The 26,366-nt window shown below is 48.2% G+C and overlaps 1 protein-coding gene across 1 annotated transcript in view; it reads left to right on the plus strand.

Moving 5' to 3' along the window:
- csmd3b (CUB and Sushi multiple domains 3b) overlaps nt 1–26,366 on the plus strand; it is a 388,634-nt gene that overhangs the window by 32,523 nt on the left and 329,745 nt on the right. Inside the window, 1 exon segment of the mRNA XM_048229290.1 lies at nt 14,422–14,644. Within this exon segment, the coding sequence (XP_048085247.1) occupies nt 14,422–14,644 (223 nt within the window).

Raw genomic sequence — 26,366 nt, forward strand, 5'->3', positions numbered from 1 at the left:
GGCTGCCTTCGAATGCTAATGAAGGATTGTTGTGTGTGTGTGTGTGTGTGTGTGTGTGTGTGGGTTTGTGTGTATTTATGTGTGTGTGTTTGTGTGTGCATGTGTGGAGGTGGTTGGGGCACACTGCTGGAGGAGGGCAGGCAGACTTGACCCAGAAGGGGCAGCCAGCACTGAGGAGAGAGGATGGGTGCTGGCAGGGCCAGAGACCAGCTCTCCTCTCCAGCTTGGGTTAAGAGGATGTTAATCCCCCAGTGGATGCTGGGAAGGATGTACAGTTGTGTGTGTGTGTGTGTGTGTGTGTGTGTGTGTGTGTGTGTGTGTGTGTGTGTGTGTGTGTGTGTGTGTGGCATGGGAAAGGAAACAGACGGTTTCAGGAATGAACAGGGATGGACAGCCGAGAGGCAGAAACTGAGAGGGAGGATTGAGGAGGAGAGAGGGAGAGAGAGTGACAGAGAGAGAGAGAGAGAGAGAGAAGGAGGGAGAGTGTGTGACGGGGCACTAATTGATGTCTGCAGATTGAAAGCATGTTGGCGCTGTCAGTTTTTTCAGACCGACGTCGCAGCCCTCGCTCTGCACCCACGTTCCGCTGACTGACAGCCATTCCAGACATGAGATACATGAGGAGAGGGCACTATGCAACAACCCCCAAAAAACACCCACACCTGCTCAACCCTTTAGCTCATGGACCTAATCAGTGAGAACAGAGATGGCACTCCCCAACACGGATGCAATGATTAGCCCTATAGAGAAAGATAGAGTGATAGAGAAACAGAGTGTGAGAGAGTGAAAGCGACAGAGAGATCGTTTGAGGAGAAGTCCCGGGGTGCTGTGGGTGTTTCTGTCTGTTGTCACCCCTCTCTGATCCCTGTGTAGCTCAATCCTAATTATTTTCCGGGAACCCTGTTGGCTTTTTTTTTTTTTCGTTTTTTTTTTTTTCCGATGGATTTTCCTCCTTCATCCTCAAAGCCATCGTAGGGTTCTCAAAAGAATGAGAAACAGAGAGAAGACTGGCGCCTTTCCGTTCGGGCTCAGCGCGTGGGACAGATGTCGCCTGACGTCACCTCCTCACCCATCTACGAGGCCGCTGAACGCTGGCAAGGCCTGCCGGTGCTGACGAAACCGCTAAGTTCAAGGCTCAAATAGAAGTTTCACTTCACTCTCGCCATTTTGGTATATCTGAGCACCGCGTTGGTTTTCTTGTCATGGATGTTGAAGTGTTTAAAGATCAAGTGATTCAGTCTGTTAAGTGTTTTTTTTTTTTTTTTTTTGTCTGGTAGTAGGAGGAGTTTGATGTGAACTATGGACCTGAGGGACAAAACCCAATATCTGCAGTTCTGTTCCCCAGCTCATCAGAGATACTCTTGGGGGGGATAAATGGATGAAAGATCAAAGAAAATGAGAGAGAGAGAGAGAGAGAGAGAGAGAGAGAGAGGGAGAAGGAAAGAGAGGGTGTAATGGTTTAATGTTGTAAGAGAGAAAGGATGGCTGTTGCCCTCAGCCCAGGTCTTACCAGAGGGGATCTGACAGATCTCCTCGCCTCATGGTTATCTCATCCTCCCGTTTTTTCTTGATCATTACTTTTTTTTTTATCATGATCACTCATGTTCCTTTTTCCTCCAGCCCAAAGTGTAGAAACATTCATCTCTCTCTCTCTCTCTCTCTCTGTCTGTATCTCTCTCTCAATTCTCTCACTATTCTTTTTGTACTCTCCCCCCGATGCACCAGTAATTGTGTCAGATCAAAAGGAGCAAGCGGCGCCACAGCCATGTAAACACTGTCCTAATAGTAGTCTCTCCCAGAGCCAGCAAGAGCGATTAGCCGGCTGGCAGAGTCGCGCCGATAGTTGCCGCCATGTCAGCTCTGGCCATTAGGCCCTGACTGAACCTCTGATGACATTCACATGGATGGTGTTTAAAAAAATAAAAAAAAGAGAATGGCCGCACAGCCCCCTGGACCCGCCATAAAGGCAGAGAGTGAAAGAAAGGGAGAGAGAGGAAGCTGAGCCTAACGTGTTGAGTGTAGATAGGTGCTATCTGTGTTGCCCCCCCTCCAAGCCTGGGATCTGCTTATCAGTGGCGGGGAGAGAGCTGAGGAATGGACAGATACACTTTTTGGGCCACACTCCAGCATGGCCTCTTTCTCTTTGAAGAGCATGTTTTTTGTTTTATTTTTTAAAAAAAAATTGCATAGGACTCCTCTTGCAAGTCTTTAGTAGCAAAGACACACATGGGCATTTTATTTCACTGTCCCCCTCTCTCTTTCTGTCTATCCCACTCTTACACACAAATGCACAGACACACACACACACACACACACACACACACACACACACACACACACACACACAAAGTCTGTGCTAAAATGAAGAATGATCTATGACATCTGGCAAGGCTGGTACTCCTCCATATCAGTGGACAGGTGGAGAGATGGAAGGCGACATGAGAAAAAGAAGGGAAAAACAAAAAAAAGAATGACTCACAGTCCCATAACAGCATTGCCAGTTGCATTTTTTGTTTGTTTATTTATTTCAGTTGTTTAGTTAAGCATTTTCATCTTTGGGGGTGGAGCTACTGGCATAACAGAATGACTCATAACATGTGTTCCAAATTGGATCCAGAACACTTAACACCTCAGTTTTCTCAGTGGGGTTTAGCATTGCCTGTTTAACACCCCCCTCCTCATCTCAGTTCATAATTATGTAATGGTGCTAAATGCAGGCAGTTATTTCCAAGTTAGTCGGCAATCTGTCTTCTGAAGTCTCTGATTTCTGTGACACATCTGCAGTAAGCCAAGTTGCCATAACTAAGGTGATATCTGGGTTGAGCCCCAAGATAAAGAGCTCCTAAGGCTTGCTTCAAAATAAACCCTGAATTAAGAGATTTTCTCGATTAGCTGACTTGACTGTTTATGAAGCTCATATCGAAACTGGTGCACACGCTAGCTGCTTAATGTGGAAGCTGAACATTTTCTGCAGGGGAGGAAACTATGCTATGTCTGCTGACAAAGGACACTGGATTGATTTTTCTTATTAAAATGACAACCTTTCCCTGTCCATTACGTCAGCCAGAGTGATTGGTAAGTGGAAATCACCATCTAGCAGAAATGAGATGTATGTGCCCCAGGTAATATCTGGTGTGTGTGTGAGAGAGAGAGAGAGAGAGAGAGAGAGAGGAAGAGAAAGAGAAAGTGAGTGAGAGGGTGAAGGTGGAGAGAGAGAACGAGCAACAGGGATAAAGTGTGTGCATGAGAGAGCAAGAGAAAAGAGAGAGCGATCGAAAGAAAGAGAGCAAGAAGGTTATTGTTTCGACCTGTAGGTTGGTGATGGTGTAGGAGGGTGCCTTGCATGTAAAAGAGATGTATATTTCTCCTGAGCTGCCCGCCAGGCTAAATCAGAAAGATGTTTGTGAATGCGGGTGGATGGGTAGGTGGGTTGGATGGAGGGATGTTTGGGACATGAGAGGAAAGAGTTATTCCCTGCTAAGCTCAGGTCAGCTTCCGTACTTGCAACCATTTTACCTTCTGGCATTGTGTGGGCTGCTTGTTTCTTTCTTTCTCTCTCTCTCTCTCTCTCTCTACGGTTTTCTGTTTTTTATTCTTTTTCGAACTGTCCTTGTGTACATATGGGATGTGTATATTGTGTTTATGTCCTTGTGTACATATGGGATGTGTATATTGTGTTTATGTCCTTGTGTACATATGGGATGTGTATATTGTGTTTATTTCTGTATACTGTACATATCATGTGTGTTTGTCTTTGTTGTCTTTCTTCCATCCACTTTTTCATCTCTCTGTCAATCAGTTATGTTCACCTCGCTTCACCTTTGTTGAGGGTATTTTGAGAGTGCCATGCACCCACGCTTAGAAGCCATGAGCTAACAAGGGAATGGAGGGAACACTGTCAAAATGAATAAAAGAGGGCGAAAAAGCAGGAAAAAATCGGAGGAGTTGGAAGTCGGTGGCTGTGGCGGAGGTGACTGCATGGGGTGATGGGGTACTGCCAGCACAGATGGAGCTGTCTTGCGGGGTGAGAGACCTCACAGCAAAGGCAGCCCAACAGGAGGGAAGAGAGGAAGAAGGAGAAGGGGAAAAGGGGGGGATGAAGAGAGGGAGATAAAGAAAAGGTGAGGCGGGTCGGGAGAGTGGGCAAACACGTGGAGGGGCTCCGGCGTTGTGCCTGGAAAGGCTGTCGAAAAGAGTCAAGGTCTGAATGGAGAGAGGCGAGAACGAGCAGGAGAGAGAGATAGGATAGAAAACAAGAGAGGAAACAGAGAAAGCAGAGGGAGGGGAGGGAGGGAGAGAGAGAGGAGGATGGAGGGAGGGGGTGGAAAGGGAGGGACACCGAGAGAGAGCAAAGAAACCAGTGAGGATGGAGTCCCAGAGACAGTGGGTGGAAAGGGTGAGAACAGGAGGTTTCAATGTCATTGAATAACACAAGCGGAGAGAGCAAAGTGGAAACCAGTGAGCCGTAGTGCTTCAAGTCCGCTCTTGAGCGCCGGACATTTATTCACTGCGAAGGTGGGTGTGTTCCGCAAGACCCGGGTGACATCCAGCGAACAGCTTTCACATTGCCAGCGTCAGACAATGTCTCAATGTCATTGAAATCCACCCCCTGTGTCGCTCACCATTGTTTGTCTGTGGTGTGTGCCGATGTGTGATTCTGGCTTCAGCCTTCCAGGGCAGATGATGATAATGATGATGATGGTGATGATGATGATGATGGCGGTGGCATCAAAGACTGTGGAGGCGATCGTTAAAAATCAAAAAGTGGCCATCGGTAACAAGGGCAACCGCTCACTGTCTGTGTTGAGATGAGGCCATCTGAATGGAGAGAGACAAAGAAGGTGAGATAGAGAGAGAGGAGGAAGAAGATGGAGGCAGAGGAAGAGAGGAGAGTTGCTCTGGACATGTTACTATCGGAGATGATTAGGAGCTTCTGCTTCGGTCGGAGATGTTCAGGCTGTGGGTGGGTGGCACCGCGGAGGGCAGAGGGGTTGGTGGTTGGCGGGAGCCTCAGCGGGGTCATTAGCCGAGCTCGAGAAGGCCCAAGAATTGATCGTTCTGCCCATATAATGCACCCCCCCCCCTCCCCCCACACACACACACCCACACACACACACAAATCCCCACCCCCACCTTCTTAGCAGGAAACAAGTGGAGCCAACATACAAACCCGATCACTCTTGTTTAATTAACCCAGCACAGGCATCATATAGCAAGCCCGAATGCACACAGTTGATTTTTGTGTGCTGTTTTGCGCCGGGTTGGATAAAACTGGCACTCAAAAGAGGCAGAGACACACACACACACACACACACACACACACACACACACACACACACACACACACAGAGACAGTTCTCTGGTCCCTTTACCTTCCAGTAATCCTGCCCAGAGTGACAGCTTCATCGTCCTCACAAGTGTGTCGGCCTCCGCTGTTATTTTCCCACTGGTGCAACAGCCACCTGCGGGGATCCGCTCTCTCTCTCTGTTTGCCAGTCTGTTGCATGGATGGATGCATGCATGCGTACATACTGTATGCAAACGATGGCCTGACCTCTCAGTGCCCCAGGACTGCAGCTGAGTGCGAGTACTGTTGTACATTACCAGCTGACTATTCCATCTCCCCTCCGCACGTTTCAGTGCAAATCTGTGTGCGGGTGCGGGAAGGTGAGAGGGGTAATGGCGGAGTCGAATCCATAAGTAACCGTAGTGTGACAGTGGCCTACATAAAGAGAAACCGGAAAATGCTAGCGCGGGAATATGTAAGTGTATGTATGTGTATATGTAATAACTTATAAGTGTGTAAGTCTAATGCATATTTCTGTGGTGTTGCACATTTAATAATTATTTTACACAGAGACACTCAGTGTAGACCAGTGTTTCTCAAACTTTTTTTCTGGGGACCCACTTTTTAAAAATGACAGACTATCGCGACCCAACTCGTGACTGGTAGTTAACAAACTAGACCGATTAATTCTGGTCCGTGGTTTTTACATGCATATATGATGAATCAAAAAGGCTGAATGCCTTTGGGGCTGAAGTACCTAATATCTACTTATTTTTATCCACACTTAGTGTTTCAAGCATGCTTTACATATAAATATGTATACATTATTTATCCCCATCACTAAAAAAAAAAAACATCCAGGATGTTTTACATCTCAGAAGCTACGCTGATTCCATCTTGTGTCCTTTAAAAGACCCCCTTGAATGACCCCCCCTGAGGACTCCCTTAAGGGTAAGAGAAGTCCTGCTGGTGTCGAGCAGAGTGCTTTTTACCTCGTCTGAACCGGGCCCAAAAAGAGCCGGCGCCTGCGTCCACGCTTACGCTATAGCCACCCCGCACCGCTGGCACCCCTAGACTGGGCAGAGAGCAGTCTGTGGGCCCTAAGGCCCCTCAGCCCAATTAATACCCCACTTAGCCGTGCTGCCTGTCAGCGGAGATTAGGACTGACAGTAATACGGCTGTCTCCTGTCCATCGTACTTTCCTCTCGCTCTTTTTTTTTATTATGCGCTTATTCTTTTACTGTATCGCCAGTTTTTCCCTCTCGGCCTCTCTCCTTCTCTCTCGGCTTTCTACAGTATCACACACACACACACAGACACACACACACAGACACACACACACACACACACACACACACACACACACACACACACACACACTTGCTCCCAGACACACACATTCTGGCAGGGATTTATACAAGTGGCTGAAAGAAATCCCGACACAACACTTGGTGTGTTTTTTTCCCCTCTCCCTCTGCCTCTTGTTATTTCTGTACTGCATCCTGCATCTTTTGTCCACGGCTTGCTTTGTGTAATTAATGATCTATGCGTAACCCTGCTCTTCTGAGATCCCTCCCCTCTTGCCAGCCAGTCTGTCTTTGTTGCCGCTGTTACTGCCTCGGGAGGTTAAACTGCTGGCACGGCCGCTGCTAGGCAGGCAGAATGGAATCGTACCTCCCGCACTCCATATCGCCAACACCATGATAGTCCACTGCTCATTACCCCCACCTCATTAACCCTTAATCAAACTCTAGTCCATGCCAAGATGAGGAGGGGTGGTGGTATGTGTAACCTCGAGGGTGTGTGTGTGTGTGTGTGTGTGTGTGTGTGTGTGGAGGGGGTATTTTAATCATTAAGACGGTATGCACTGAGGGGGTAACACTGTATAAGGGGTAAGAAGAATAGTGCCACGGATATTCAATGGACACCAACGGACATGTGTCACATTGACGAATCATGGGAGGGCATTAAGCCCTTCGGCTAATTTGCATTTTCATGGTGATCGCAGTCTATCCACGTGCTAATGATGAGGGTCATAATAAATATGACTTAATAGTCGCCGTGTAATGCTGAGCTGGTCCCCGTCTCTATTAAGGGACATCCATCTCGTCCCACGGCCGGAGCGAGTATTAGTTTTATGGCGAATCGAAAGAAGGGAGAGAGAGAGAGAGCACTTATGGATCACGGGTATCTTTCTTTTTGTGGTCTGCCCATAAGCCATCAGGTGTCTTTGGGGAATTGGGCAATTCAAGAATTCATTAAGGGTAGAGCCTCACTTCCATTAGAACTCTCTTTATCTGTAGCGCCATTCAGTTGCTAGTGGGATTTGAGAGAGGTGAAAAAAAAAGTGAGAACACTGGTCGGACCACACCTGACAGATATCAGATCTCTTTTCATCCAGGCCTTTCATGCCAGACCTAATGAAATAGGATTGGTTTATCAGAGGGGCTGGTGTTCTCTTTTTTTGTAATGGATGTGGTTTGTTTGGTGGAGTGTGATAAGCACTGCATTATCTGCCTGGCATATATACAGTATAACTGATATTTAGCAGATGCTTTTTCCCATGGAGAAGGACTTGCTACAAATCGATTCCAGGCCGTCTGACTGCAAGGCGGTGACGTTGCCAGAATATTATGAAAGGGGTTTGGGGATGCAGGAAAGGTGAGATGGTTAGAGGGCAGGTAATTGGTTTGGATGTGCAGGTACCTCTGAATCTAATGGAAGCTGCGTAAAGGAAAAATCCGATGATTTTTCACAAAGATCTCAGTTTCCCAAGTTCTGTGAGTAATGTCGGTACGAAAAAACGAAAACAATCAGTTTTAACTAGCTTGAGTTACTACAGCCAACAGCTAACGCAGCCAGGTAGCTACAGCGCTATCCTCTGGAGGCATGTACAAGGGAGCTCACGAACATGCCCCCAGAGTGTGACGCTGTAGCTCCCTGGCTGCCTAGATACCATTTGTAGTCTGGCATCCACTTGATATTTGATATGATACATGAATTATAATTGTTGCGGAGCCGGGGAAGGGGGGGGTTGTCTGCTGCTGACCTCCCTGAAGAAAATTGCCTCCTTCTGAAGGAATGGAGAGAGGATAAATAGTAAATCCTGGCAGGCGGACAGGCTGTCTTGGTCCAACTGTGTGTGGGTAGCGAGAATCGTGTGAGAGAAAGCAAGAGCGAGAGAGACTTAGAGAAGGGGAAAAAAAGCAAGAAGATGTGCAGTAATCTGAGTGTTAGCGATAGGAGACAAGGATCAGCAGCAAGCTTCTGAGGAGGGAGGTCCTCCAATGCCTGAGGAAGAAATAGAAAAAGAAGCAAGGTGAGAGGCAAGAGTCAATGATGCCTGCCGAGCTATCGTTTTAAGGGATTCTCTCTGTCCGTGACTGTTCTCTTGTTTTTACTCTCTCTCTCTCTCTCTCTCTCTCTTTTTCTCTCTCTCTCTCTTTCCAAAGCTGCATCAATGACGGTGCCAGAACCGTTCAGCTGCATTGTCAGCACCAAGAGAGATGTACTCTGGAAACCCTGAACCAGGGCTTCACTGGAGAGCCTTTGTTGTAAATATGGGGTGGCAGACAGCTCCACTGGTGGAGCCCACGGAGAGGGAGAGAGGGCTGTGAAGAGTTGGGTCGGGTTGGGTTGGGGGTAGGGGTGGGGTGAAGTAGGCCACGTGCCAAGGTGAAAAGTGAGCCCATGCCGCTCCTTGCCAGTGCCAAACACAATACCAGCTCCTTCTTTTCACTTCTCCCACCTTCCTGTTCCTGTTGACCTTTCTTTCTTTCTTTCTTTCTTTCTTTCTTTCTTTCTTTCTTTCTTTTTCTTCTTTTTCTCTTTTTTTCAATTCTCTCACCTCGGCTCTGGTGTTCATCAGGTTGTGCTGCTAGGTAACAGTGTCGACCATGTCAATGGCAATGTGGGGTAACCACGGGAGAAATATGCGCTCGTCTGCCGGTTTATTAACGGTGTGAAAACAGTCGGTTTCATTTCACGCGGAGGTGTGAGCAAATTTGAACAAAACCGACGTCTGTCACCCTGTACACAAGAACAGTAGGATCACATCACGACACGTTCACAAAGGCTCTGTTTTTGGTTGCCACTCCTTTTTGGAGCTATTGGGGGGGGGGGGGTTGACCACAGAGGAGGTGGTGTCACTCATTCCGCCCTTTCATCTAGCTACTTAATAATTAAGAGGGTCGCTCTGTCACTCTGAGTGGCTGCCATGAGTGATGGGATTTAAAGCGCCAACTGTGTTCTTTCGGCAGACATGAAATATGATGGGCAAATCCATCTCTAGCCCCCACCCCCACTACCCACACACACACCCACCTTGGTTGAGGGAATCATGCTAACAGTTGGTGTCTCCAGTCCTAGCATGGCCCCCTTTTTGCTGGGTGTTGGCGATAGATGTGACTGACTCCTCACCACTAGTGATGCTCCACTACACACACTGATGCAAACAAATCACATCGATTTGGAAACAACATATTCAATTCCATCCTACAGCAATCCCAGAGGGGGGAAAAGAGCAAAAACAGAGAGCTGGCAGGTCTCTCTTTGTGTGTGTGTGTGTGTGTGTGTGTGTGTGTGTGTGTGTGTGTGTGTGTGAACGTGTGTGTGTGTGTGTGTGTGTGTGTGTGTGTCTGCGTATATGTGTGTATGTGGAGAGTGAGTGGGGAAGGGAAGAACTCAAATGACACACGGGGGATAAGATGCAGAGGATGAGTTTAGCTGAAATGAATGGAGAGGGAGAGAGAGAGAAAAAGAGAGGGAGAGATTGAGGCAGAACAGGGCCAAAGAGTCAATGGTTTAAAAAAAAGAGAAAGAGTGTGGTTTGAAAGAACAAACTAGCTGGAAGGAAAGAAGGGAAAGAGAAAGAAGAGAGAAGTAGGGTGTGAGAGGTAGTAGGGGGAGAATAAGTAGAGCGATAGAGAGAGAGATGGAGAGAGGGAGAGATGGAGAGAGAGAGCGCTGAGGAAATGGGGCCTCCGGCCTTTGAGTGCAAGGGTGTGGGCAAGGAGTCAGAGCTGAGATAATGCATGCAGCACGGCTGTAATTGCCTGGCATTAATGGCCTTAGCCTCGTTCGGGTAATTAACAAGACAGGCGCATATTGACAAACAAGGGGAAGTCGGGTTTCTCTGAGTATGGTTATTACACACACCCACACACACACACACTGGCAAATAGTTGTGGGTAAGAGTTCAACATCACCAGGCCTAAAGTGAGCAGTTTAAACCACCTATTTCGATGGCAAGTTGGTGTGCGCACGGTACAGGAACTATCGCTCGGATGTGTTTTAGTGTTTATACACCGTCTTTTTTTTTCCTGTTTACGGAATCCTCAATGGTGCAGTGCTGCCATTCTCGGAGACTGCTGGGAGCTCTAACACTTCCCTAAGAGGCTTACATATCCTCGTGGCCCCCCTCGAGCTTGCCCTGTCGTCGAGTGAATCACAGAGTGAGGTGGGTTGCGAGCAGGCAGCCGTTCAGACAACCGTTCCGCGGCGGCCCGCCATAATTGGAGAGTTCGCATCCGTAACGTGGAGGAGGTGGCGGGGAAAAATCCAGATGCCTCGGCTTAGCAGATCATCACCTTGCGTTCTGGGAAAATCTCTCACAAACCCCCCCATCCCAAACAAAAAGCACCCATCCACCAAACCCCATATCGCAGAAACACAAGCTCAACAAAGCACATACACACACACACACACACACACACACACACACACACACACACACACACACATACACACACACACACACACACACACACACACACACACCCTCACACACTGAGCATAGTGTCAAGCCCTCCATGAACAAACACTCTCACTAAAAGCCCACACACAAAGGCCCTCTCTGATGAGCCATTTGGCATCATAAAATCCCTCCATCCTCCCATGCACTCTCTCCTGGCTCAGAGCGGGCCTCCGCTCCCGCACTCTCTCCAGTTAATTACCCCTAAAGGGGTTGTGGAGGGGATAAATACTAAGTCTTAATTAGACTGATTTTTTTTTCTTTTGTCGTAGGTGTGTTTTTATCTACAGGTTCCTTTTTTCAAATGCACCAACCATCTTTCCTTGTGTGGGTAGAGAGAGAGAGAGAGAGAGAAAGAGAGATGGGGGAAAGATTCGGAGAGAGGAGACGTGAAACCTGCACATTAATCTCAGTGTTAGCTGGGGATGGCTGCGATCAGAGCAGAGATTCATTTAGCTCAGTAGTCTATCTGGGGGGGGTCGCAATGCAATCAATTGCAATGACCGAGGTTTATTTCACCATCAGCACAGCTCTCGCTTCACATAGCCATTTCTCATTAACTCTTGTTGCCCTCCTCTGTGTAACTATTAGTCGATTGCACATATCCACCGATATTCACACTCTCCGTGAAAGGTGTGTGTGTGTGTGGGGGGGGGCACGTTACCGTGCTAAAAGCAGTCGTGGTGATAATTTTTGCACATTAGATTCGTGCTGCAGCTCTACACTGGGGAGGAGAGCTGGGGTCAGTCGCGAGCTCACCGCCAGCCAGCAAATCAACGATCTTCTGAGGCTGAAGATTTCTCCGTCATTCTGTCTTCGTCCCCCTCATCCTCCTCCTCCTCCTCCTCCTCCTCCAGTGGATGTGTGCAGGAGGAGAAAAAAAAGCAGACAGTTGTGACGATTGTCATGTCTCATCTCGTCCTCCGGTTCTCTCTCATGCGCCGTTATGTCAGCTCGACTCCTGCTCACGCTTCTGCTCCCGTGCCAAAATGTCAGTGGAGCAAAATCTTGATGGAGAAATCTGAAGGACCCTCGCCACCACTATCACCCCCCCCCCCCAAACCTCATGTCTTTACTCCACCCAACACAGTGCCCCTCCTGTGACCTCACTACCTCTCGCCACTGGAGCCACTGCCCGCTGCCACCACAGACGCGGCCGCCCACCTCCTCCGCACCCGTCCAGACTTATTACCGTTCGGCAGGGCAGCCGCGTTGGTGGTGATTCTCACTCGCCTCTGTTGTCTCACCCCTCCGCCACCCCCACCCCCCCATCTCTAATCCTCAGTGGCAGCTCGTGGTGCAATTAGAGCCTTGAGTGCTGCCGCCCTTCACACTGAATCATGGGTAATCAGATGAAGGATGAGGGGAAGGAAAAAAGGAACAGTTTGCGCTCGCGCCCTTCGGCCTGGATGACGTGCCTGTCGATTAGCGTGTTAGCACGCGCTGACGGTAAAGCTGTGATAACCAAGGAGAGGCAGCAGGGCTTTGGGGACTGTGGCTTACTAGTGCACCCATGATGCAATGTCTGGCTTTCCATGTACAGCCCAACCCCCTTGAAGAACAAGGATACAGCGCTATCGTATGGCTTTTTTCATGCAGACACATGGTACACATGGTAAGGCTAGAGCGTGCTGGAGCGAGTGATGGTCTCTGGAGAGGCATGGCTCAATGCTTAACAGAGCCAGTGAGTGTGGACGCAGTCAACTGTGGTGGTTGTGCTTTTCATTTTGTTTTGAATCCTGTATTTCGAGGTTCTGAGCAAATGATGGAGGCTGAAAGAAAAACAGCACACACACACACACACACACACACACACACACACACACACACACATACACACACTCAAACATACACACACACCTTTTCACCTTAATAAATACACATGCAAGAGCACACCTTTGAAGATGGTGAGTAATATTATCCCAGTTTACAGGGTAATACATTTCCACTCAAGTGTTATTTCCACAAAGACTACAAGGGGCCTGATGTGTCTCCCTCTGCTTGGCATGCTAGCATGTCTTCAATGTGTTGTGAGTGGAGAGGCCAACCACTTTCACGGATGTAGTTTCATATTGTACACTGGCACAGACAACGATTTATGCAAACATAAAATTGGTTTGGACTCTGTTCAAATTGATTGTGTCCTGTCTTGTTTCCAAAGAACATAATCATTTGTTAAGGATGGATCACATTCTGCACAATGAACCCACTAGGCAGTTTTGAAATTTGCAATTAACATTTTTCTGTTAAGCAGGATATTTCGTAAAAGGATATCCCTCAAAAGTTAACTTGGACACAAGCGTGGTAGAGATTATGGTAATCAGTGTGAAAGTAATACCTTTAATTCCCCCACTGTTTTGTCATCATGGGCTGTAGGCCCACAGCTTCCGGTTTTAGAAAGAGTTTCTTTTTTAAAAGCACCTACACAATGGGTTGCGCTGAAAGAGCAAGACCGCCCCAGAACGCAATCGCCTGTGCAGGCCATCTGGACAGCACCGATTTGGAGTCTATTAAAATCACTTTCTGTCTGTGCTCTCTGGTACCGCTGGGTACCATTGGGCAGACTGCAGCAGCAGAGGCTGCAGCAGCAACAGCAGCGCTGGAGCCTGATAGTTTGCTGGAGCTCGATCCAGCACGACTAGCTCTCCCAGTATCCTTAATCGGAAGCTGCTGCCTTTTTTGATGGCCCGTATGAAGGATTCGTCTTGGCTCCGGTTGTTACCCTTGCCCGACCTTGTGAAAAGTGAAGGTGTCAGCTGGGGACTGTGGGTATTGCTGAGGCCATAGTGCCCCCTCTCCCTGTGCCGTGCGGAGGGGGTGGGGTAGGGCGATTTATATTTTTGTGCGTGCACGTACGTGCCGATAATGTAAATGGCTTCGGCTGGGAAGTGCAGAAAGCAGAGCCAGGCGTGTCCATGCGTTGAGCTGTGACTAATAGTTTGGGGACTCCATGCTGCGCGCGATTGTAGCGGCCTGTTGTGGCGCCATGCTGGACATGATGGCTGTGTCTTTTGTGGTGCAGCCGATGAGAATGCGAGGCCGGAGATCGGCCTATTTCTACCCCAAACACCTGTGCAGCGCTCTGCTGTGCAAAGAGCTCCCTCCTTCCCTGGCATCTCTACTAGATTTGCTGCCAGCTTACACTGAAACCAGTTTTAAAATGTCATTTATGCGGTTTGCTTGCTGCCTTCTGAACAAATATGACATGATTAGAATTTTGGCTGTGTTTTGTGTCTGAGTGTGTGTGTGTTTCAAGCAGATTATGCTTGCAATGGTTTCCTAAATTAGTTTTCATAATGGTTTTAATGAAGTTATTTGTTTGTCAACTACACAGCATATTAACTGTCTTTCTCTCTCTTCTGTCTGTTTTCTCCCTCTCTAGGTTTCATATATACATGCGGTGGGACGTTGAAAGGAAGAAATGGGACCATTGAAAGCCCTGGTTTTCCATACGGATATCCCAATGGGGCAAACTGTACGTGGGTAATCGTAGTGGAGGAGGGCAACCGCATTCAAATAGTCTTTCAGTCATTTGCGGTGGAGGAGGAATATGACTTTTTATCGCTCTACGATGGGCACCCTCATCCAGCCAACTTCAGGACGAGGTGGGTGCCGGCACTGCGTCAACCAACTGCCTTGTTATTTAAAAGCTGCACCTCCCCCCTTCCACCCTCCCCCTGCCCGATGCGGTGGTGCAGTCCACAGCTAAAGGGTTTTACTGTCCTCTGATAGTATTGATGAGTGAGGGATTTATGGCCTGTGGTTGACATTTAAGGAAGGATGAGTAAGCAGCAAAGGGAGTTCTTTTTCTGTCTCCTCTCTCTCTCCCTCACTCTCTTTCTGTCTATCCATCTCTCACCCTAGGACTCTCTTGCCTCACAATTTCTCTCCCAATCTTAAGCTCATTTCTCCTATTCACTAGCGTTTGCCTTTTCCTCTCTCTCTCTCTCTGCCTATCTCTCCTCGTAGTCACTATGTGCCGCTCACAACCTCATTTCCTCTCCTACCACTCCCTTCTCTACTCCACTCCCTCGCCCCCCAATATCCTTGAACAAATGTGCTTTGGTTAAAAAGTGGATTGTTCTGATTATGTCCTTGTGGGACATAAAATGGGAGCCGGGACTCGGGAGTAGTGAGTCTGCAACTCTTCATTTGCCCCCTGTTGCAACAGTCCAGGAGAGATGGCAATCAGACTCCGGTTTGCTCTGGTCATCGTAATTTACAGCGTGTGCGCCGTTTGGCCAGATTAAACGGCTACTGTACAAAACTGATTCCCCCCAGGTAATTGGGCACTGAGAAAATCAACTTTGTCTGCCCATTAACTGCCTCGGACGTCAATTAGCATGTGCTGATGTCGTGATAGAGATGTTGTGCAGGGGGAAAACGTGGGGGTTTGGAATGAGATCTGAGAGGGATTTACAGGGTTTGGGTCAGGCAGTGGAGGAGGAAATCAAGGAAATGTGCTTTGGTCAACACAAAACATGTACATGCACACACACAAGCACACACACACTCACAAATGCACATGCACACAGAGTTTGTAATGTACTCACCCACACATACCCACACAATCATACATGCATTGTGCACACATACTTTGTAATATATGATGCTGCACAGACATGCAGTTTTGTCCACACACACGCTGTGTGTGTGCATACTCGTAAGCACGCATACACACACACACACACGCACACGCACACGCACACGCACACGCACACACATAAACACACACAATTTATAATGCTAACCCAAAACAAAAACCTGTCTCATCTGCCAGCTCCTTTATTTCCTTGATGAAGGCCATTATGGGAACAGTGCTCAGCCGGCAGAGCGAGCTCCGTGCAGACATGCTGTCAGGGCCAGGCTGGGCTGGGGGGAGCAGCCTGGGCAGCAGGCCTGTCACCAGCCGCCACCTTGCCTTCCTCTCTGGGGACCTGGGTGGAGCGTAGAGGGCTGATCGTGATGGTGGTGGCTCTACACGGCACCAGACCAAAGGAGTGTCTCCTGGGGGTGTCCACCTGTTACCCTGAGAGAAGCCGGTTGCAGAGGTTTGTGTGGGTAGTGGGGTGAGGTGAGGTTGGGCATAGTGTTGCATTGGTTATATGAGGAGGAGGGATGTTGTTGAGCCATGGTAGCTGTTTCCTCACGGGAGATGAACCCAGGGATGTGTGAAGGCCCCAAAGCCCAAGGGAGATTTTTTTTCTTTTCCTTTTTTCCTTTCTTTTTTTGTTGATGTAGGTATGAGTGGGGGCAGTTTGCCAGTGACCCCTGCTGGTGTCGTACCCTCTGGGAGGACACCCTCAGGCACAAGAGGGATGCAGGATGATGGTGAAGGTCGTGATGTGGAAAGGCCATGTGACCAAAGGTGTCTCCTGTGTGTGTATACGTATGTGTATATGTGTACAAATGTACGTTCGCTAGCCTACGGAGAGGAGGATGACTACTTGAAGGACAGGTTGGCGCTAACCACACATATTCACACACACTATTCCCATATGACCATTTGTAAATATGATACATATATATTGGGGAGAGGCAATGCCCCACTGGCTGGGGGTGGAGAGAGAGAGAGAGAGTAGAGGGGACCAGCTTGCTCTGCAGTGACGATGCGGCGGCAGCGGTGGCGGTAGCGGCAGCCGAGTCCTCACCACGGCTGTCTGGCTCCAGATGTCTGGCAGCACGCGCGCGCCACCACCAATGCACCCCGTGTGCCGACAGCGGGCCGCCATGTGGAACAGCACCCCATCTGCGCCGCCTCAAATTAAATCAAAAACAAGTGCAAAATTAGAAGAAAAAGAGGGGAGAACATCCCGGAAAAGAACAACAGATTAGGGAGAAAAAGTAAAGAAAACAAAGAGGGGCAGTGGGGGTGCGAGGGAGGGGGTATTCAAGTGCATGATTTAACAAGGTCATGATTTAAGTGCATAATTTAAAAAGGACATGAGTCTGAACAAGCCAAATCTAAGGGAGTGGTAAGGTAAGGGATGTGTGTGTGTGTGTGTGTGTGTGTGTGTGTGTGTGTGTGTGTGTGTGTGAGAGAGAGAGAGAGAGAGAGAGAGAGAGACATAATCAGAGCAGGGCATAAAGGGCAGCAGGCATTCGGTAACAAACAGTTTAAGGCCTAAATAATGCAGGCCTCTGCAGGCACTACATGTGGGTCACCCGTTGCCGTGTTCACGCCACGTCGCAGACAAATCGCCCCGTCACCTAAAGTTAGTCCACTGTAAATAATGCATCACAATTAAGCGTCCGTACCGTGCACTAGCCACGACCCCTGTCCTGTTGCTTTAATGGCGTCGCCCTGGTCCCCTCCACTTTGATTTCAGATGGGAGCAAATTAGTCAGGATAATAGTTATTAGCAGTTTTGTTCAAATCCACACACCGCAGCAGGGTGTGTTTTAGCTGAGTATTTTTGATTCATTTCTGGGGTGAATTAATTCAGAATATAAATGTAATTGCCTCTCTGGCCAGCCTGCAGTTAAGAGTACACACTGTGGACTAAGGGTAACACTTGGGGATCCTGTTGGCTCATGGTTGACACTAGTGTGTGTGTGTGTGTGTGTGTGTGTGTGTGTGTGTGTGTGTGTGTGTGTGTGTACTGTATGTCTATTCATGTGCACAAACTCTTGAGTGTCAGCCCAGATCTTGATGCATGATGTATACTCCTTGACCTGGTTTTGCATAAACAGTGATCATTTATGGGCTTCGGCTCCAGCTTTAATGAATGTTGCATAATAAATCTACACCACTCAGTGGTCCAGACATGACCAAGAAAACACTCTTGTGCTATATCCATCACACACACACACACACACACACACACACACACACACACACACACACACACACACATACATGCATGCATGCACACAATCATACACAGACACACACACACACACACACACACACACACACACTGCTTACCATAGCATTTCTTCTCTGCCAGACTACTAAGCTAAGGCATGTTTTCCACATGTATATTCAGATCACATGAGCTGGCATGTACACTGTCCCAGCTGACTGTAGCATTTCTCTGTGTGATTCCGTCTCATGTCCACATGTAAATCATGTAAACACTCCCCCCATCTCTGCTGTGTGGCTGTCTGTCTGTGTGTGTATCTGTTATGTTTGTCCAGCTGTCTGTCTATCATTCCCCTCCTCTCCCCTGCTTCAGTGTTCTATCCTGTACCCTTACCCCTTCTCCTCTCTCTCTCTCTCACTCACTCTCTCTCTCACACATTTACTCTCTCTCTCTCTCTTTCTCACACACACACGCAGACACACAAACACACACACACACACACACACACACACACACACACACACACACACACACAAACACACGCTCCCACTCGTAACACCTTCCCACTGTCATTTCACACACACACACACACACACACAAGTTGTATACGTGGATGCGTGTCATATTTCACAGTCGCATTACTCTGAGACTGGCATGCCATCTGAAGATGTCAGTAATTAATCTGAAATTGTGTTGAAATATTTACTGCTTTATCTAAATCATTCAGCAATCTGGTAAAATATTAAAAGATTTATCCAAATGAATTACTGATTGGCCTAAATGATAATTTGGCTGGCTTAGCATAGCTGGGGAGGGAATGTCTGTGTGCTACTACCTCTCCTCTCTCCTTCCTTCTAGATCCTTCTGTCACTCCCTTCGCTCACTCCTTCTCTATCTTGGTCTCCATGCAATCTCTCAGCCTTTTTTAGGTGTTCCCCTCTCTCTCTCTCTCTCTCTCTCTCTCTCTCTCTCTCTCTTTTTCTCTCTCTTTCTCTCTCTCTCCTCTCTGTGTGTGTGTGTGTGTGTGTGTGTGTGTGTGTGTGTGTGTGTGTGTGTGTGTGTGTGTTTTCAATGCACTGGCCCACATTTCTTCCTGTGAAGGACAGAGAGCATCCGTGTGTGTTTATATGTGCTCCAAGCCATGATGACAAAGCAGAAATACTCTTCCTCACTCACACACACACACACACACACTCTCTCTCTCTCTCACACACAAAACACACACACACACACACACACACACACACACACACACACACACACACACAAATGTGCACATCCTCTCTTTCATGATAGTGAGCAACCCAGCTGGTAATTCAGCAGGACTCGGGGCTCGCAAGGCCTCTGGTGACAGCAGATACTCAGCTCACCGTCCAGACTCCTGTGATTAATCGCTGCATTATTCAGATGCGTGGACGCCGCGCGCGCCACGATGCGACGGACTGCAAGCATCACTTCGGCCCTCCTGTCAATCACTTACGCCAGGTTCACCACGGCAGCTGAGCCGAGAGCTCGAGCCGGCTGGCGGCAATCGCTCGCCCATGTGAAATGCATGAAGAGGCGTGGATAGCGGGGTATGACTAGAAGCTCGAGACTTCCATCCTCAAATGCACTCCTCGCCTTATTTCCATACCATCCATATGTATTCCTCTTGTCCCCATACGAGCCCAGAGCTGTCACCGTCTGCCACCGAAACTCCAGGTGCCCGTGTTTTTCCTTGCTCGACAATTTTGCATTTACACAAAACACAACTAAAAAGTGAAATACAAAAACATGAATAAACAACAAAAGAGTGTCCTTGCTGCCCTGGCCGTGGCGCAACTGGCTGTGGCACCTGCAATGTACACCGGCGACCCGGGTTCGATTCCCGCCCCGTGGTCCTTTCCGGATCCCACCCCGATTCTCTCTCCCACTCACTTCCTGTCATTCTCCACTGTCCTATCTGATTAAAGGCATAAAATATATAAAAATAGAGTGTCCTTGCTGTCCCCACCCCCACACACACACACACACACTGTGTGGAGGTTCCGGAAGAATCCTCCTTGACAAGTGGAGGAATGACTAGGGAGCTTTTTTGGGCATTTCTTGTGACTGTTATCGTTCAGTGAGGCAAAGGAACTGTCTCAGGAATGCACTAAACACTCTCAGGACTGCTGGCTGTGCTCTCCCTTGCCTTGTTACACCACCCCTCCACGGGTAGCCTTCAGAACTGGTAGCCGGCCGCGTCCCGGGAGCCCTGGCCATGGGAAGCCAGCGCGCCCTGCTGTGAATGCGTTCGAGGAGGGTTCCATTTTGCCACAAATCGATCTGGACAACGTGTTTTCATCCGAGAGCGAAGATGCGATAATAGATTCTGTGCTTGCATTTGTCTTTGTGTGTGTGTGTGTGTGTGTGTGTGTGTGTGTGTGTGTGTGTGTGTGTGAGAGAGAGAGAGAGAGAGAGAGAGAGTGTATGTGTGGCATCCATGTGTGCGTGGTTAAATCACTTCTCCCATCTGCGTAGATCACCCCCTGATGGCATTGGAGGTGCATCAATGCTCACTGCTATCTGAGCTGATGTAGAGAGAGAGAGAGGCAGAGACAGCCTGCTGGGGCTGTTGCTGTGCAGCGTTGTTTGCCAAGAGCAGACTGGGTCTCCTCCGGCTTCAGATACTGACACCCGGTGGTCAGCTGGTGAATTGCGGCTCCCCCCTCTCTTCCTTTGCTCAACAAAGCTGATCCGAGAAGCATGGCCATGCATGCAGAATCAGGCAGCTATGATCCCTGCCCTACCATGTTCTGTCCTCAGTTTCCTCAGCATCTTTCTCTCTCCCCTCCCTCTCCTCTCTCTCTCTCTCTCTCTCTCTCTCTCTCTGTCTCTAGTCTCTCTCCTCTTTTCACATGCTCTGCCTCTGCTTGACGTCCATACCTCTGGAATGTCCCCTTTAATCAGCTCACAAGCTAACAGCAGAGTTAGCCTATTGGTGTGAAATTATTCTATTCCTTGTTGACCCTGTGCATCACACCAACAGCTGCCCATCACTCCAAGTTCATCACACCCACAGCTGTTGTTGAACCAGGCCGTGGGAAAAAAAGCCCAGCCTGCTCAGCCTTAACATTTTAGCAGTTAGCAGCAGGCACTAGCAGACCTGTGCTGGAAGGTGGATGTGTGTTTGTGTGTGGAGGGGGAATGTAGTACTCCATCTGGAAGCCCATAGTGAGGCTACAGGTCACAGGTACTGTAGAGTAAGGTATCGCCCAGGGGACCTGTCCTCAGTGCTTACGCTGGGAGGATGAATTCATCTGCCTGCATGCCCACTGCTTTAAATAGCCTCTTTCTCCGGCTCACTCCTTTTGCTGTATTTTTAGGCCCACTTTGAGATTTTAAAAAAAGCAAGAGGCCAATGTCTCGTCTCTCTGCCTTTATTTATTTGTCTGTGCCCTTGCCGCGGATCCCCCTCCATTCTCATGTTGGCTCAGTTACTTTTGTTTCAGGGGAAAAGGCCCATTTCAGCCACTCACGACGGGGTGAATGAAGTTCACTCCTTATTCTCCCTTCCACTACTCTGACCAATTGGGTCTGTTCTGAGGGCTCATTGAAAAGGATTTTAATGGTGGTGGGCTATGACTTTGCCATCACCAACTGAATTTGCCCTTTAGTTGACATGCACTTGCAGCAGATGGACAGTGTATTCTCCACATTATATATTGTATTCTCATTACAATATTAAAGTGTGTAATCAAAAGGATAAGATATCCTTAATTTGGGAGATTTTCATGAATACTGATACAATGTATTGCAAGACTACTTTTGGTAGCACTTTATTATTGGTAAAATTTTAAACTATTACTTAATTTTTAGTTAATAGTAAAAATGACTATTAACTAAACCTTAATAAACAATAATTTACCATGTATAAATCAAAAATAAGGCCACATGATGCAAACTGGTATAAATCAAGGCTTTTGAAGTTCTCCCACCACTTCACATGGTCTTGGAATGACGTCAAGTTAGCTTGTGCTAACTGACGACTTGCCGCACCTTTTTTTAATTTACCATGTATAAATCAAAAATAAGGCCACATGATGTAAACTGGTATAAATCAAGGCTGTTGAAGTTCTCCCACCACTTCACATGGTCTTGGAATGACGTCAGGTTAGCTTGTGCTAACTGACGACTTGCCGCACCTTTTTTTCCTGATGTGCCATGGATCAAGATCCATTGCTTGCAAAAAACGGATCCTCTTCTCACCTCTGTCTAATCCTCTTATGCCTATCTTATGCCTGTAGCTCGACAATTAAATCTCAAAGCCCCTTTGTTGGATTTTTTTCTCTTCACTTAATAGTTATGGAGGGAGAGGGGTGGTGAGGGAGAAAAAAAATGTAGCTGAAAGCCTTTGAAGCATGTGGGTGCCAATGCCGTGTGCTGTTACGGCCGTGGCGCCGGTGTTTACCCCTCAGGGAGAGCTTGTTTCATCTCTGTTGCTCCCTTCCTCTCTCTCTCTTTCTCTATCTCTCTCCCTCTCTCTCTCTTTCTCTCTCCCTCTGTCTCTCTCTCTCTCCCTATCTCTCATTCTCTCGCTCTCTCTCTCAATCGCTCAGCATTCGATCTAGGCCAGTTAGAGATGGCCGTGATGGAGAAGGCCAAAGATACCCAGGTGGGGGCTTGGCATCCCTCTCTGTGCACAGTTATCAGTGCCTGCAAAGACATCTCTTTCTATTGTTTCATCCCATGTTTTTCTTTCTCTCTTTTTTTTCATTTACCAATCATGGGAGCTTCCTCAACCATCGGTCTCCACCAACTCGACTTTCCATTAGGTCATTTAACCACCTAATAGGATTTCCCATTCACTCAATTTAGCTTAGTATTCCCAGGAGGTTGGCGCTTTTGTGTCTGTGGTTTGCCCCATACCTTAACCCAATGCGCCTGATCACATCTGATTTAATAGAGATAGACACTCCAGCTTGATATTCATTAACGACACTAGAGGAGGGATGAAAAAGCTACCTGCTGGGAGTGGACTCTACTGGACCAGGTTTATGTCAAATGGCATAGTAGCATTATGTAGAAGCTTTGCCTTAATCCGCAAGTTTCACCTGTGGCGCTGGCATTGATGAACGTTTTTAGAGGAAGGTGTTTTTTGTCTACTCCAATCATATACAGCGACGTTGGAACACGTTCATGACTCGCATCTTAAAATGGAGGCTGAAGCCTCTGGGTTGGAGACAAATGTCAGACATGGCGCGACACAAAAAATGCATTCTTCATCTTATGTTGTGCTTGTTTTTATGGCACCATCATTCATTATGTTCTTCTCATTTTTTCAATTCCCTTCACTTTCGTATATTTGTTTCGCGGTTGCTGTCATCACCTCTCCCAGGCTTCTCCAGACATCCCCTCCCCTGGGGGACAGCCCTCTGTTTGTAATTCCTGGGGATGAGTGTGTGTGAACGGGCACCGTAATCCCCTCTGGGTGTTATTAGCGAGGGCACAGCCAGGTGGGGAAAGGATGATGTGTCTGTGTGTGTGTGTGTGTGTGTGTGTGTGTGGGGTGTTTGTGTGTGTGTGTGTGTGTGTGTGTGTGGTGTTTGGGGTGCCACCACTCGAGCCGCTGCTGCCAGCTCCTGCGCCGGAGAATGACCAATAACACCTGGCAGGCACATCATCCCCTGGAGGCTCTGAGGTCATCATCCTGCCCAGTAAAGCCCCTCGGGGAGTCAGGCAGGGATGCTGGTGAAGCCAGGGCCTGACCCCCGTGTGGCGGGTCAAGTTTGTGTGCACTGGGGATGTAATGGATGTATGTACTCTGGGGATACTGTGGTGGACAAATCGTTCTAATGTTAAATGTCACGTTAAAGGCCTTTACAATACCCCCAGCGTGTACACTCATACTGACGGCATGATATTTGTTGTTTAATGCATTTGCCGACTGCCTGGCTTCTACGGTCGAGAGGCTTTTAACGTTTTTTTTAGCTGCGTGGGGAGCCTTGACGGGCTCTGTGTGTATGGCAACGTTCGAGAAAGGTCTGGGTTCATGTAGATGCCGCTATGTTTCTGCGTGAGGTTGTGTGAGTTCATGCTGCTATGTTTCTGCGTGAGGTAGTGTGAGTCTGCTCTAGGTTTACTTTTATGGTCTTGGTGGGTCTTGGATGGCCAGACCTTGACCAGTCTTCACTGCCAAAACATTTGTGTTGGTCAGGGCCTCGGAAGAGGAGCTCCAGGGTAAGGAAATTCTACCATTTTAAAAAGCTGAAAACGATTCACCTGGGGGTAGTGCTCTCTATATGGGATTGCTTTATGGATTTGTAAAATTGGACACTTGTACTGTCAATTGCTCACTCCTTCTCTCTGTCTCTCTGTCTGTCTGTCTCTCTCTCTTTCTCTCTCACTCTCTCTCACACACACTCTCTTTCTCTCTCTCTCCCTCTCTCTGCATTTCCTCTCTCCTACCACCCTGATTATTAGGTACCACAACAAGATTGTTGTGTTCGTGAGTACGGCTACAAGTATCGCCCTTATCGAATGCTCTTATGAATGCATTTCGTAAATGCAACCTTGAGGCTGTATCTTTGAATTAGTAAATCTTTGTATGCATCTACTGAATCCCTTGTGTGTTCGAGAGAGGCGGTACAGTAATTTGGCCCATGAGATTACTGCTCTGTTCAGACTCCTATTACAGGGTCATTCGGTTCAGATGGATTGCATGTTAGTAGGCACTTGCTTACCCTTATGGTCTGTTTGTGTACTCAAGAGAGGCCCTCTCCTGAGTGCCCTTCCATGATCGGGATTGATCCCATGATGGCCTCCATTTTAACATGTAAACTCATGTGCCCAATATGGGCGTACTGGTTTAAACGTAACAATTTGTTTCCTGTTTGTTGTTCCTGCTGTTTGTCGCTGTCCTTGGGAGATGAACATACAAAACTGTGCATTATTAATGGAGGCATTGCCACAATGCAAACCGGGCTCATGCGGCATGGAAAACCACTTAAGACATACGGCTACCCTGTAAGTCAGTGGGTGAGGAATGGCAGAGTCTTGTGGCCCTTGGCCCTGGCCCCAGGTCCATTTCTGCCCTGTCAGTCAACAGCGTGGCTGTTGGACTCTTCACTCCATTTGAACGCTAACAGTCAAAGACTAATATTAGAACAAACCGATTTGACCATCCAGTGATGCACAGCAGCGCACAGACACACACACACACATACACACAGACGCACACACGCACAGACAAACAAACACACACACACACACACACACACACACACACACACACACACACACACACATACACACAGACACTCAAAGCATTCATATAAACAGACTCCTAATGAGTCTGCCCAGAGGGGTAAAGCTTCTGGAACAATCAGGACAATGGCAACTAAAGTGCTTGTCTTCATTTATGCATGTCTCTTTTTGTTTGTTTTGTGTGTGTGCCTTTTTCATTTCACTCTCACCAGCCCCCTCCTCCTCCTCCTCCCCCTCCTCGCTCTCCTCCTCGTCCCAGTGGTCCTACAGAATCATCATCTCTCTTTCACGTCTGGCGTGCATGACCCACTCGTGTTGACTTTGCAGTGGGAAGCAGCTTTCCACCACCCCTGCTCTCATGACGCAACCTCCACCACCACCTCCACCACCACCACGTCTCCTACCCTTCCCTTCCCACTGCCCCATACACCCACCCCCATCTGTGACTCCGTGCTACCCCACATCCCCGGACTCATCCTCCTCCTGCACCTCCTCCTCTACCTCCAGCCCCTGCGCTCACGCTGCATCCTTTATTTAGTGGCTTGTCATCTCTGCTTGAAGAAGGCCTGGTGATTCCATGGTCAATTTCAATTATTAATAGAACACAGTTTTTTGTTTGGGTGTGTGTGTGTGTGTGTGTGTGTGTGTGTGTGTCTATGTGTGTTAGTGTGTGCACGCATCTCAGATTGCATAAAGTCATTTAAAAAAAACCCCAAAAGGCAAGTTCTTGATTTAAAAAATAGACTCTCTGGCGCTGTAAGGGGCTGAAAGGGTGAGAAGGGTGCTCACCCCCACACACACACACACACACACCCCGCTCTTCCATCCGCCTCCCATCATAGACTCCAGTCTCTGAACTGACAGGTGAGCTCATTAGAAACCACGCCGGAGGGCTTCAATTCCCTCTATGTATGTTTGATTAACGTCCTTTTTTCAGTGGGAAAAAAAACTGCCCCTCCGTCTGGGGATATGTTTTTCGCTCTGGCGCCGCGAAGCTCTGGAGATTTGAGTCGGCTGGTGGACATGCGAGGCCAAACCCATCCCAGCTCAACCCTGTCTTGATTCTTCTCGGAGCGCGGGTGTTGCTACACTGGTTGTTTGTTTCTCTCGATGAAGTCCCACGCCTCGTGTCTGGCAATGAAACCCCCCACACACAATGGGTGTGTGGTTGTAAATTGCTCTCCAAGGACGCTCTTAGCGTGGTAAACGCATCAATTAGTTTATAAGTTTAACGCGGCGTTATGCTGTCAACACTTCGCTTGGCTTCGTGCTTAGCAGCTGGTGAGCTTCGCCA

Source organism: Alosa alosa, chromosome 20 (genome assembly GCF_017589495.1).
Source record: "Alosa alosa isolate M-15738 ecotype Scorff River chromosome 20, AALO_Geno_1.1, whole genome shotgun sequence".
NCBI classification, from domain to species: domain Eukaryota; kingdom Metazoa; phylum Chordata; class Actinopteri; order Clupeiformes; family Clupeidae; genus Alosa; species Alosa alosa.